This window comes from Amyelois transitella, chromosome 18 (assembly GCF_032362555.1).
Source record: "Amyelois transitella isolate CPQ chromosome 18, ilAmyTran1.1, whole genome shotgun sequence".
In the NCBI taxonomy this organism is placed as follows: Eukaryota; Metazoa; Arthropoda; class Insecta; order Lepidoptera; family Pyralidae; genus Amyelois; species Amyelois transitella.
The window spans coordinates 4,558,390-4,573,953 of NC_083521.1; the positions used below are offsets into that span (position 1 = coordinate 4,558,390).

The 15,564-nt window shown below is 33.8% G+C and overlaps 1 protein-coding gene across 3 annotated transcripts; it reads right to left on the minus strand.

Annotated features, from left to right (window-relative positions):
* Positions 1 to 1,868: 1,868 nt before the first annotated feature.
* LOC106130091 (serine/threonine-protein phosphatase 4 regulatory subunit 3) lies at positions 1,869 to 14,810 on the minus strand. 3 transcript variants are annotated; one of them, XM_013328868.2, is made up of 10 exons: positions 14,745 to 14,810; positions 13,940 to 14,354; positions 12,423 to 13,358; positions 11,950 to 12,142; positions 9,756 to 9,898; positions 9,322 to 9,497; positions 8,873 to 9,063; positions 8,108 to 8,293; positions 7,509 to 7,618; positions 1,869 to 6,739 (listed from the first exon to the last, which is right to left on the minus strand). In XM_013328868.2, the coding sequence occupies exons 2-10, from the start codon at positions 14,234 to 14,236 to the stop codon at positions 6,632 to 6,634; spliced, it is 2,340 nt and encodes a 779-aa protein (XP_013184322.1). In that variant the 5' UTR covers positions 14,237 to 14,354; positions 14,745 to 14,810; the 3' UTR covers positions 1,869 to 6,631. The 3 variants fall into 3 exon arrangements, with proteins under 3 accessions (XP_013184322.1, XP_013184311.1, XP_013184315.1); XM_013328857.2 differs by having other exon boundaries at positions 7,482 to 7,618; XM_013328861.2 differs by having other exon boundaries at positions 7,482 to 7,618; positions 14,709 to 14,783.
* Positions 14,811 to 15,564: the final 754 nt, after the last annotated feature.

Here is a 15,564-nt window from a genome sequence, read left to right on the forward strand (position 1 = left end):
AGATTTCAAAATAAAATTATTACATAAAACGGTAGGTATATATTTACAATATATTCTGACAAATTCATCACACGTATGTAATAGTTCGCCTCGCCATTGCCTGTGCAGTTTTAGATGCGCAGAAATGTAAAATAAAACACCTATAAGTAGAGATGTGTGCGTGATGTGACCATCATTGTAAAAATGCCAATGTTTCCATCTTGATGACATACGACAGGTAAAGGAGATCAAATGTTTCATCATCAGATTCATGCGACACTTGATATGTATTTTCTGAATTGTTAGCCGTAAGGCGGTAACAACGGTTAGGTTTCAGACCATGGGAGAAACGCGCCAGTTCAACAAAAGTGCATGTATTCATTGAATATGTAACATGCATGCCCCCAGTTTTACAATGAGAAAGATACAACTACCATTTTATATCTCTTCTTGACCGCACGTTTAAGACTAGGACGGTGATTAAAATAAGTTTTAATTTTTCTAGCCAAAACGAAATGTAGACATAAAATCACACATAGATTTTTAAAAGCCAAAGGTATAGTTTCGTTAGGTTCTTTAATTTATCGTTGGACCGAATAAAATCACGGACATTTTGAAAACAATTTTAAATGAAAAATTTATATATTCTTATTTTTTTATTTAAACATTCGTCTTTCTATATGATAGATCGCAAATAATACAATAGTATCCCAGTTTTGCATGCTTGTATTTTAAAAAAAACTTTCATAATCGATGTTACTGATATAATAAATGCTGATGGATAGTTAACTATTTAAAATGAAAAAAATCCTTAATAAATAAGGAAGAAAATATGATTGTGTAAATGCAAACACAAATCTCCAAAGATACTACAAATTGACACGACTCCTATTAGGAAGAGCAAAATAAATTTGGACCACTTTAAGTCTATTGCATACCACATATCTGGCCACAAGTAGGATCTTCTTTCAGGTTATCCCAAAGAAAAAAATATATGAAATGTAAATATTAAACTTTAAGTAAAAATAAATAATGAATAACACAAGCATTAAATTAACGGAAATTCTAATATTAATTCTCAAAAAGTTGTATGTGTTCAAACATATATTCTGCCTCATAATTCCAGATATTTCTTTCTTTGAGAAAATTCTTATGTACTTATTATCACCAGATTAAATATACTTTAAAAAATCTAATATTATTTACAAATACGAACCATAACACTAAGGGTTAACAGTTATAAAATAAAAATGGATCTTACTCAGATACGTTTATCACATACACATTACACTTGCAGTAAAAAAGCGACATTTCTAAACAGATTTTAAACAAAAACTAATGTTGGAAGTAAAGAAATATTTATTTTGACGCACTTGAATGTTGGAACAAAACATGTTCGTTATCTGAATTTAAAAAAAGACAAACTTCTGGCATAGGTTTATTATTTAATATTTTGTAATTTGAATACCACCTATACACTATCTGATCCAGAGTACGATAAAAAAAAGTACAGGTTCAGTACGGGTATTTGGCATTCTTCGCGTTAGATACTCGGGTAGCATGCAAGTACCGGCACTGAACCTACAATTATTACCGATAACAATAGGGTACCGGACAGTAATCGAAAAAAAATCTAAGTTGTGTTTTAAAATAAAGTTTTTTATACAAGAACATCACTTAGTAAAGATTTTTAAGAAATAACAATGATTTATAATTTTTAAATCAATAAATAAAGTTGCAAAAATCCAATATTTTTTATCTGTGCAGCGTAAGAACCCAAACACCAATCACAGTGGGTGACGTCATACCTCATAAGTGATAAGTAAACAACACTGCTTTGTATGTTATTTCGAGTTATTCTACGATTTATTAGCATTTTTCTAAAAATATTTAATTGTAATTAGTTAAGAATTGAAGGACTTTACTCATAACAGAAGTTGTCGCAAGTGCTTGAAGCCGCCTATATCAAGCTTTTATCATGGAACAAGGTTAATAAAGCCGACAATAGAAATCTCTCAAAAGATTGATATTTTCATGGTCGGCAGTTTCTTTGCCACTAATACCGACTTTTATTTTGCTGAATTTCGCAATGTGAAAACATTTGTGTAAGTATTTCAACCTCTTTTTGTTTATCTTAACAACAGAAATTATTGAAAAAATAACAAACGAAAACATAACCTAAAACTAGTTTCATTGCTTACAAAGTTATTTTCACATATGTTTTTTTTTATGATTTTAAAGGTTACATTATTATGGGTTTTGCATGTTTCTAGATCTGCGAGAAAATACTTAAATTATCCAAGCACTGATCACTTGTAATAAGGCTTGTTTTCTAAACATATGACGTCACGCGATCTGAATTGACGTAAAGTGCTGTTTTCGCGGCAATTTTAAATAAATTATGTTTTTGACGTTTTTTAATACTCCAAATGATTTATTTATTTAAAATAATATTTTTTATGGATATATAAATAAATAAAGATTATTTTTAAACACAATCTGAAAAGTTGTCCGGTACCCTATTGAGGTAGCGAGAGGTACATCAATTGGTACCGATAGGTTATAAAATTCTTAATCAATTCAGTAAATTTTTAGATGCCAATAATAATTTGACTGAATTAAGAAAGAATTTATGAAAATTAAAGGAAACACAAGTACCAACTGTATCAAGATGGAGTAACATTCAGCGAAACGAATCCAGATTCATGTACTAAATACCAGAGCATATACTTGATTCAAAAAGTCCTCACTTTTATACGATATTTTACAGTTATATACCATTCAAAAATGGATCTTAATGTATCGCAATATGCACACAATCCTAAAATCTAGTTTTATATTTGAACATTGTGTGCTTTAAAGTAGCTAATATTTTTAAAACCCAATTTCGAATGGACGGACGAATTTGTTCGTAATGGATAGTTCTTTTAGCGGTATTGTGGGTGTAGTTGTTTTAGTACGTCTATATAGCACATAGATTGTCTTGTGTACATCAATTCAAGTTCTACACTTGCCTAAGAAGTGGCATTTAACAGTTACATTGACTCTCTTAACAAATTTCCGGATATATATTAACTGTTGTTTTCAAAGTCCGGGGTTTGTCATATCGTTCCATCCTGTTCCTAACCTTAGAATGGCTTAATTTAATCAATTTATCGCAAATCAAAATACATCACATACTTTGCTTAAAAGTTATGATCATGCAAAATAAAGCAATAGAACAACAAAATTACCCTTACAATACCCGGAATATAAGTTGACCTAAAATGACATAGGCACCAAAAGTCAAATTACTTTACGGGTAGTGTACGTGACCGGATATATGAGTATGAGGTCCAACCCTATTGAGAATGTTCATATTACTACGCAACGAAGGAAGCAATTCTAACAATGCTGAAAAAGAATCTACACTACTTACACAGAATACTTGTATTGCATTGCACTAAGGTTCGTTCATGCCAAAAAATATGTATACATTATTGTAAGTATGTGTATATAATTTGGTATGGTACAACAGGGCAATGATATAGACGCAATCTTATGGTAAGACCATACATGTATTAGAATGTTTTGTCTCATTTCTTTTTTCCATTTTGATGTCATCATATGAAAAACATTTATTTTTATCTGTGTGAATTTTAATACACAGAGAAAATAAATGTTTTTCTTAGTATGGGTTGCACCATATTACAATCAAACCGTAATAACAGGCTGTCATAAAAATTTGTTGCTAACGGTTTTCATGTTGATCACGGGTATTATCGCTTAAATAAACTAGTATGGTATAGTATTACCACTTTTATAAGTTACACCGATGTACCTGCGCATACGTAGGTTTTTTGTATCTCGCGAAATTATTTGAGCCTATCAGAGCGCGCCAACTTAACGTACGAACTGAAATGTCTCCCGCTATCTCACTCATAATAATAGTGCAAATATAATGATTGATATAACAGAAGACATTTTGTTTTTGGATTTTAAGTTGAATGTAATTGAAGTTAGATTTTATTCAGTTTGTTTCGGCGGTAGGTTGCGCTATTCTGCGCCATCGAATATTGCCCAGGTGTCTTATAAGCATGGTAGTACTGTAAATAAATAACCAAGACTTCGGTGCAATTCATACTTATTTTGCAGTAACTTGGCCCAATGAAAAGTCATAAAACCAATGATGAAATGAGATGTAATCATTATGACATTATATCTTTTAATACCAGCAGACATGGCAATATTAGCGCGTACAATGACACTTATTCTGTGGATTTTTTTACGTCTCGGGTAATTACAACAGGAAATAAATTGAACAGGGATTATAGTATCTGCCTACCCCTCCGGGAAAGAGGCGTGATTTCATGTATGTATGTTAATATGAACATCATTATTGTTATATTGGTGATATTTCCTTTTAGGTAAGTTAAAATAGGTAGCATAAAGCTCATTTCAATATTTTTACTGTGAGAAAAGTTGGTCACCAGACTAATTTGGTATTAGATTCGAAGGCCCCCAAAAGAAAATTAATGGATGGACGCATTCAATCACATTTTAAAATTGAATAATTTTCATCAACATTTTTTATTTATAAGAATATACAAATTTAATAGAAATAATTGCATTTAAGTTGTTAAATTTCTAGCATAGTTGCGCATTGTGTATCAAAAAAATATTGGTCTTATGATTTTAATATTACTTTTTACTGTAATCTGCAGTTTCCTTCTCCTAATGTCGAAGGACTTTTACAAATATTTGATTCCCGTTCCTATTATTTGTACTTTAGCTATTACGAACCGTTGGTTACATAAACCTAACCGTTAAAATTATTTCATATTCAATACGCCTCGATATCCAAATTTGTTCTACATTCTGTTACCATTCAAATTAATATTACGCTACAATAAAAAGCAATTTTTATGCTTGCTAAACGTGAGTGTTGTCACATATAGTATTTACAAAAATGGACATTATCTTGTGTTTACTAGCGGCCACGCTAGCTCCTTTAGAGCAATGATGTTTATTTCGTGACAAATAGTTTTCACACATTTCACAGAATTTTGAACTTTTGCTTTAAAGAATAGAAAAACGTTTAAGTTTTATATTTATAACTTAACTTGGTATTAGGGTTCAAACAATTTGTTGTTTAGTTTTTATTTATTTAGTAACGCGAGTCAACGCATACCTTATGTCTATTCACATTTTTTTTAAAATAACAATACTAAAAAGTAACAATCCTTGGGACTATTTACGAATGTTGATAAAGCTTATTTCTTATCTTCCCTGTCTTTGTATCTCTTATGTTTACCTCAGAGATAGAAAGAGTGGGAAAATACGACACATGCATTATCAACATTCGTGAAAAGCCTCGCGAATTGCTGACCATAAAAACAACATATATTTTAAAAAGTATGACCAATGGAAAATGTTGCAAAATTCTATGAATAGACGATTATTTTGGCCGGCATCCAATCAGAAATGGCGTTCATCAAACGTTAACTTTAGTTTAGAAATATCCAAGTAATAGAATATTACGATTAAAACTACATATAAGTTTTAAGTGAGACGAGTCAAAACTCAACTTGTGTAATCTTCAAAAATAATAAATAATTTAAATTCTTTTCGATTCTATTCCATAAATTGATACATTTTGGAGACAAAGGTGTCATAGTGCAATCTAAAAATATTTTATACCAATTAAATTCAGCTACATTACAGCATAAATTCACTTTTATAATAGTCACAATTAACACACAACACATACGATTTTGGTAATAAATAAAAATGTACATATTTCTCCTTACAAATGTTTATAAACCCGAAATCATTCCTAACAGGAACAAAATACCCCAATCATATTGGAAAAAGAAAACAATAGCAAGGGCGCCATTTTATTAAAAAAATATTGAAAGTTAACAATCGCCGCTTTCTTTAGCGAGACGAATATGTGAAATAAAGACGGATCTCAGTTTTTTTTTATTTTGCATTTTTTATACAATAATTAATTTATCTAAGCCTTCTAATGTATCGTACACTCGACGAGATTCCTCGAAGAAGGCAAAGCCGGGTACATGCGTATCGATCGAATGTTACCACTTATCGAGGTCTCATTGGAGTGTACAATCTCCATAACAATTCTCCATCGAGACCGGTCCTATATGATTCGGCGCTCGAAGTCGCTCAATGATTCAAATCCTTAACAAACAATCCCGTCTGCAAGGCCTACAAAAATAGGCGGGACGTACAGCCGCGTTCCTCTAAGGACGTCAAGCTATTCACATGTCGATGTTCAGACACGTCAATTGCCTATTTTCGCGTCGCTGCACGCCGTATAATAACCTCGGCCACGTTCATGCTCAACGGAGATTTGCCTCACATCTTTAGTCAACGAAATCTCCTTTCCCAAAATGACTTTTAAGATTAGAAAATTTAACCGCGAAAAACAAAGGCATTTCCAGAGGGGACATTTCGTCGAACACGAGACTTCGTCCGTCGCAGCGTCATCGACCAGACCTTACGACACTCCCATCACCTAACCGTCTAGAGTTCGCAGCGATCAGAAGTATACTTTACAGCTTACGTTCACATCACTGGGTTTAATGCACAGCACTGCGGTCGGCGGAGGTCATTGAGTCGTATATTCCTTGAAACGAGCGAAGTCGCGACACTACGCCAGTCGCGGCCGCTTGGCGTCGCGCTCGTCTGCGCCGGCGCCGCTGTGGCTGCCCCCGCTGTCTTCCTCCTCGTCTGAGTCGCCGTCGTAGTCCACCAGGCCCTGATACAAATTATTATTTTTGGTAAATATCAATTTCCAAATAAAAAATTTAAACACAAAATTACTCAGAATACAGTCAGTCGCTTAGACAGACCATCTGTATTCAGAATAAATGAATGAAGGGACCGAGAAAACAATGTCAGCCTAAATAAGAACAGATACAGTATGGAATAATAGTTAAAGCCACATCTGGTCCATAAATAAAAATTAACTCTGTTTGCTGCGCTATTGGTCATTGACTTCTAGCTAGGTCTAGCAACAAATACTCTACTACTTCAATGAATCGTAATTCAACTCAAAACCAATGATCAATACCCAAATCCATATTTAAATATCAGAATCTTAATGAATAATTTTGTATGCCAGCATAAAAGTAAATAATATAAAGATTCCCAACATTTAAGCATAAAGAATGGCTTTTTATAGCAGTTCCATCTAAGTAGCTTTGTGAATATTTTTTTACCGCCAATTTCCAAATTCCAAAAAGAAAATAGGTACATATGTTTATGATTTTTGACATACTTATATACATACTTGCGACATAAAATAAAGGTTATGTAAATAATTTAATAATTTGCCGCCAACCCCCTTACATTCAAGGAGCATTCAAACATATGTTATAGCCCTTATCACAAATAAATAATTAACCATGCTTAATATAAACTAGTATATAAATAAGTGACTGGACAAAAGACATGATTGATCCCCAGTGAAGCGATAGTGCATGGGAACTAAAGTTTACCTTATTGAGTAATCTGGGCGAGGATACCTGTACATCGGTGTGTGCAGGTTTGCCAGGAGACGTGGTGCTGAGTAGGACTCGACTCGGCCCGTTGACGGCCTCTGCGTTTGTGCACACTTTCTTATCCACTATTTTACCTGAAAAAGGATAAGGTCAATATATTAAGGATAAGCCTTATTGGTGAGGCAAATATGGCTGGCTGTCTTTACGGCTCAATATAGGTTAGTTCTCTGCAAATGTTGTAGAGATCAGACAGGAGGTTTACACGTAGGATCAGGATCAGGATTAGAGACGTAACCCGCTCCTCTTCAATGAGATGGAGACAAAATAGTGGTTAGTCCCTGATGCTCTGCCTACCTAAAATATAGTGTATAAGCTCACATTGGTGTTATTTATCCTGTCATGATATAATGCCTTTCCTGTCCTACTATCTAGAACGAATCTGCCTCTACATGCGCCAGCGTACTCGATAAGCTAGCCTTTGCTTAGATAATGTATTATTTCTTGTCTTAATAACCAAACACATCTAACGTGTGGATGCGCAAGTTGGCACATCTCCTTTGTGTCGAAACTATTCTGTCATAAAGGTATAAATATGCTTTCCTATATTAAAAAGAGGTACTAACCGATGGCATCTAACGCGTGATGCGCATGTTGCGTTGTGGCGGCGTCTATGGGCGCGTCGTCGTCCAGCTCGTCGTCGTCGTTGAACCACATCTCCTCCTCGTCGTCCGGCGCCCGCGCCTCGCGCCGGTACCGCGTCCGGAGCAGAGACGGCACCACCGCCTCGGCCACGCCCACGCTGCCGCTCACTGTCATACAAATTAACATTTTATTTATATTACTCTATATATATGTATATATGTATGTATTTTATTAATTAATTGGATTATTATTGCATTGATAATGGATTTTCCTTTTGATTTTGGTTGACTGGAAGAAATCCAAATTAGGATAAGTCCGCCATTGTACATATTCTTCTTAATCAATGACTGTTTTGTAATTTATTATATTTCTCTTTTATGTGCCAATAAAGAGTTTACAAACAGCAAAAATTTCGGTAATATAGCACATATGTTTGTTCCAAATTTGTTTCGTAAAAATCTAAATACGCCAATATGCCAAAATACAGCTTAAATTAATTATAAATAAATAAGATACCTATAAAGCTCCCAAAAGGCCAGTAAATTACAGAGAAAATCATATTTATTGCGCCTCATCAATCTTTTGAATTCATTATAATTTTTTCCTAACAATATTTTTTCATAAAGAACCAAAATATTAATAAAAAAAAATCTCTTCCAAAGCGACACAATGAGGCAACACAACCAAATTCCCTGCTGAATTGAATATGCATAGAAAGCGACATAATGTATGATATCTGACGTTACCTCGCTCCCGTTCCTTGAGTTTATCCTGATGTTGATCATATCGCATTTTTAAACTTCTGAAAGTCTGTACATACTCCACATCTTCCAATATCTTGCCGTAGTTCTCCACCACATGTGAACATAACGATTTGATGTCTTCCAGTTTGATGAATTCAAATAATTCTAGGACGGCAGAGTCAAGCAAATTATATCTGAAAAAATGTTTGTTGATGATAAGAATTTTATTTTCGGTGCTTCCTCATATGCTGCGAAAGGGCAAAAAAAAATCTTAAAATCTATTAAATACATCCAAATCATATCAAAGATAAAAGGGTAGAAATCATGAAAGATTGTTGTTACATTTCACACAAGTCATGATAACATGGAATCCATAGTATGAAACTTTTGGAAACCTAAATATAATAAACTGTGCCACAAAAGCCCAAACATACTTAACAATCTACACTCACCTGCCATTATTCCTTAAGAAAGCATCAACAACTGGAGCGAAAAGGTTTCCCTTTATAATATACCGGTTATAATATTCGTCTTTAAGTGCAATGATCTTCCTCATGAACCTTAAGGCTCCGAGGACCAGGAATGTGTGCGTAGATCTCATCAGCACTAAGATGCGACGAAGAAGGTCCTGTAAACATGCGATTTTCTAAATACTTATTTAGTTAAATTCTTCACTTAATATTAAGAGTAGATTATGAAATTAAATTAGGCCCGCTGGTCCAATATAGGGTAAGTGAGAGAGATAGGTGAAGATACAATCAGGACTATTTTTCTTTATAATTTTAGTTAAACAATCTCAGATAAAAAAGAGAATAGATAAAACAAATACTTATCAAGCTTCAGAACAAGAGAATAGAGTATGAGGACAAGTTTGAACTAGGCCTACCTTGTTCAGTATACAAGTCTTGATATGGTATGTGTGATGTTCAACGCAGAACGATAAGAGTTCCAGAACCAGCCCCAAAAGTTGCACAGTGTGGTAGTCCTCCTTCAAGGGCTTCTCCCCAGTTGTATTTTCCAGCAATGGAGCTAAAAGTAAACATTACTATAAGTATTCATTACACTTTCATAATTGTTTATTGCAATTTGCATAATCCTTTATTTGCATTGTTTTTTTTAATTGAATTAAGATATTACAGGGGATGCAGAGTTTTCAATACATTTGTAAAGCACATGTAAAGGGCTACCCTAAAGTACACATTTCAATTCCTAGGTACATATAGTTTCTATAAAGTTGTGTAATAAGAGCGCAAGTACAACACATATTCCCTATGACTAAATTCAGACATTCTAAAATACTCAGCAAATTCAGAAGAATGAAATAGCTTGTTCCGAAATGCTGTTTCACTTGTCTGAATTAGCCATAGATAAATTATACTTTATACATTTAATCACGTCTTTATTCCTTACAGGGTAGACAGAACCGATAGTTTTGAAAATACTGAAAGCTACAGCTGAATGTGGCCTTTCAGTGGTTGTCCTTCTTCTTTAGTGACGGGAACTACACAGCTACTTTATTTATACAATAAAACACCTATGAGAAGTATGATTAGGAAAGTGCGACTCATTATTTCTTCAAGATTGATATTCAATGCCGTGTGGTTCCCAGCACCAATAGAAAAAGTCTCTCCATCTCTTTTCCATGGATATCGTAAAAGGCGACACTTTGATAGGCTTATAAAATTGAACTCTTCTTTTAGGCCATAGGTTAACCTGTCACTATTTGAATCTCAATTCTATTATTAAGTCAAACAGCCGAACGGGACTAATGTCTTTTCAAGGCTTTGTATACCCCGCAAAGGATATAGACGTGATTATATGTAAGTATGTAAGATTGGTAAAGCATGTGTTTGCATTTGCCCTTTCTCTTAGTGTAAAAATAAAATTGTGTAGAGCAAACTGTCATTGTGAGTATTAGTTTAACAATCACTACAAACCCTGAGAAATATAATAAGAAAACCTTCATCAAAGGTCAACAATCTATATCAATAAAATGCTTATTGATAGTAGCTTATATTAGCTTCTTGTGTTTGCCCTACTAATACTATAAATATGAAAGTTCATAATGTGTGTTTGTTACTCAATTACACAAATTCTACCATATTTTGATGAAAAAAGTACATAGCTAGAAAATTTCGAATAACACATGAACCTATTGTTACTTTTGTTTATCATTCTTATATGTTCTACATACATACATATGGTCACGTCCATATCCCTTGCGGGGTAGACAGAGCCAACAGTCTTGAAGACTGATAAGCCACGCTCAGCTATTTGGCTAACTGATAGAATTGAGATTCAAATAGTGACAGGTTGCTACCCAATCGCCTAAAAAAAGAATTTACGACATCCATAGAAAAGAATAGGACCACTCCCTATTCTTTTTTGTACTGGTGCCGGGAACCACACGGCATATGTTCTTGTTGTATTAAAAAAAATCAAAGCACTTTTGGTATCTTGAATGGCACCATCTTTGGCCCATGGTATAAACAGACCTTATTTAGCTTTTTGTGGACATTTTTCTGATAAAATTGCTGGTCCAGCACCTACATCTACATAACAACACATAACAAACAAACATACCTAAAATTGTCACACAAAACTGTTGTAATTTCCAGAAATTTAAGCACCTTTAAAACTCAAATTTCATTTGTTTGCCAAATTCTAATAGTCTTATTAAATAATAGTAATAAAGAAATTTTGAATGCGATAGTGAACTATTTTGCTGTTACTTAAACAGTTAAAGGGACAGTAATTGAAGTAAATAAATACTTTGTAGACATACTTTCATGATCATCATAAAATTTAACATTAGCCTGTCTTGCTTAAAATCCATGTTTTCTTCATATGCAACCTTATGTATGTATTTTGCAGTATGCATGTGCACTTTATTGTACCACCAACTAAAACTTTTTCTGTTTGGTCAACTGGTTCACTGGTAGAGAATGCTAAACGGCATTAAGTCCGCAATTTATACATTTTTTGTGCAATAAAGTTTTTTAATAAATAAACCTTATAACCTGTATTGTATAAATAAGGCTATATCCATTTATTATAAAATAAGGAAAAAAGGCACCAACCTGTTAGCGTTTGTATACTGTGTTTGTAGAAGAAATTGAGGAAGTCTGCCTTTTCACTCTTGTTGACCGATGCCAGCATGCTTTCAGGGTCTAACAGAATACGAAGCACTCCCATAAGCTGTACAGCACCACCGAGTTCTGGGTCACGATCCCGGAGCATCTGTTCTATCACAATGTTTAACAGCATTTGCTCCTGAAAACATCAATAATTATTTATAAATCTTCTGTTACTAATTTTATATACAGCTGCTTATACAGCTGGACTTCAAATCCTGAAATTCAGTGTGTAGGTCTTAGGATTACCTGCCTAAGATGTATGAGAAGATTGTAAGGGAGCAAAATTTTTGGAAATTGCCATTGACACAGAAAAAATGGGGATTTTTGAGTATGAAATTGTAAGAGATAACCCTTAGTAATTTCATTGAATAAATATATCAAAGTTGCAAAAATAAATAAATATGAATGTTACATACCTCCTCAGTGTTATTAGCATGCTGTAATGTATAATCCCTCACAACAGATGGAGAAAACTCAACTATATAGGTTAAAATATCTATAGATGCAGTCTTCGTCTTTTGATCATCTATACTTAGAGTAATTTCTAATGCTGGCAGGATCCCCAGGGATACCAAGGTTTTGTAGAAAGCATCCTTATCCTGAGGCTGTAGATTTTGTGAAAAATTACAAAACTCTTTTAAAAATAGTACTAAATCCCGTCTCTTAGTGTCTGATGTCTTATCATCCATTAGCAACTTAAATAAGTCAGTTAAAAACTTGTCATCTTCTTCAATGAGCTTCACTATTTCTACCTTATTGAAAAATATAAAACTAGACAGTGTGCTTAGCAGATTATCTTCAAAAACTGTTGGGGTAGGTAAAACAATATCCTGAATGTACTGTACTCTGTATGTCTGGTGTATCTTAGCAAGCAAGTCCTGATTCTTTATCGGAATGGCTTCACGGAACTTAGCAAGCTCTCTGAGGTATTCTCTGTGCTTCTTGGGCTGGGGCAGACTTGGATCATACTCTAAACAACCAACTACATCAAAAATAGTATCATCTGCAAACATTGTGTCAAACAATGTGTTTTTGTTTAAAAGGAATATACTTTTAAATATTTCATATAGATGATGCAATCCTTCAATGTTTTCAATGTCCTCACACATATGGAATAGGTTGAGTAACTTCTTTATGTAATGTTGGCTTTCCAGTGCTGCGGCCAATTTATCTTTACGAGCTTGAGAGACCAGGCAACTGTTGACCAATTCGCTGATATCCTCTAAACGACCCATTTCACAAGCAGGCAACTCTACAGGCTGCACACTGTCTGACATTTCATCAAACCGTTCATCTTCCGATTCTTCAACTATGTCTTGTGTGATTTCAACTGATGGATCTTTGCCTTGTACCTATAAACAACATACATAATACAATAAAAATAGAATTTTTCTAGAAATGTGTATTTAGGATAGTTGTTATTTATTTGCAAAGGGAAATTTTGTTCTGAATATCTGTGATTCATAGGGAAATTTAAAAATTTTTTGTGGGATATTTAGTTGTTTACTTCTACTTTTTTAAGTATTTTGAGTGATAAAATGTTATACTTGTTTGAATACTATGTTCTCTATAGGAACCATTTAATAAGAAATGACTTTGCACAAACAATTAAAAAAAATGGAATATTGTTGTTTTACACAAGACTGGCATATTTTTAACATTTGGCACCATGTACCTAGTGATTGTGTGGCTATGTTGTTATTTTACTAGAAGTTTATTCCTTATTTTCTTTTAAACCTTATATTCTTCTTTTAAAATAAGTACTGTAATATTGAAATGAAGATAAATCTTATCAACTAAAAATAGTCATAACATAGTAAACAACTAATGAGAAATAAAGAATTACTGATGATGCCAGTATTTTATGTCAATGAATAAATTCAGACATAAACAAATACTTGACAGTTAACGTAATAAACAGAATAATACATACCTGACATATCTTTTCCCATATCTCGTCACAACCAGCTTTCTCTTGGAAACTCAATGCTAAATCAAAATTGTCGCCTTCCGACCATACAATCAGGGTGTCTTGTTGCTTCTGATATGCTGTATCTGGCTGTATTTTGCTTTCCAAAAGGAGGGAACCATCAGATTCTGCCCGAACGAGCAAAGAAGTACCCTTTAGCCTTTCCACATAACATGAAGACACATGACCCGTACCTCTGTCATCCCACTGCCGGTCAGCATTCAGAGCATAAAGTTTTACTCTTCGTCGTGTGTCTGTCATGATCGTCAGCGCTCTAGCGACTACGTACTCAAATAATGAATCAATTATTATGGCGCTAATCTATTGCACCCAAGTAAAAGATTATTTAACTCCCATTTGTATAAAAACATGTGCACTTCTGAAACAAAAATCATTCTTTCTTATTGAATTGGACTCAAGTTTATCACGATCATAATTACCGTAATTACAGTCAATCTTGTTTTGTGATTTGCTCGAAATCCTTGGAATCTAGGCGTAAAGAACTACAATTTTTACATAAGATATCCCAAATAATTTATGAATTGAAAATACTTTTGATATAAACGGCCGTAACCTGTATATCAGTAAAATAATCACAAAATTATCGGAAATCACAAACAAAACAATACAACTTGTTCGCCTTTCACTACACAACATAAACTAGGAAAATTACAATATATTTTACGGCACTATGGGTCTAAATTAATAAACGTTCGAGAAAATAAATATTTACCGGAATACACATTATACAATCGTCAAATTGACGTACCTTCAAAATAGTGTAACATGAAATATCGCCATATTTGATTCACAACAACGCTTGGAGAACGGGGTTTTCAAATCAAACTGCAAAAGCGCGGTAGATTTGAATCATCTTATTTTAAGAACGTCATACATTTTTTCATTACAATACCATATTTATGTTTACGTAAAAATGGGGCGAAATTTTACAATATTTTATAGTCTTAGACTCAGAAAAAGAACCTAAAATAGGAATACTTAGTGCTGTTAAAATACAAAATACATAAACACTTTCCATGTCTGACCTTTTGCGTTCAGAAACTAAAATAAAAAAATATTAAAAAAAAAAAAACATGTTCAGAATTAGTTCCGAAATAAAACCAAGAAAACATTAATGGACAACAACTATGGACAAAATAGAAAAGTATACCACTTTCGATGTAGCTATATTCCAATGAGTCGTAAGTTGCTCGAAGTCCTAGTGAGTAAGATCCTTGTTAATGCCGATGACCGAATGTTAATGAAGATATCGTGCAGGGCTGCCACGCTGGAGAGAAGAAAGATCATCGAAGTGAACCAGGCGTGGGCTGAATTAGATGCGTCGGTTGCTGAAGTCGATGGGAGTGAGTAGTAGGTGATTGAAACAGAAGGACCAGGAAGCTCGGTGAGTCGGCTGCGTTGGACCTGCTGTGGTACCCAGATGCTGGCTTGCTGTGAGACTGCTTACAGAATGAGGAGTGATGATAGTAAGAATTGGAGTTGATGAATAGGGTTGCTTCCAATTACGTCGGGGTCACCACTGTAGCGGGAGCGATGATTTGGGCTCGATCGCCACAAAGAGAAGATCT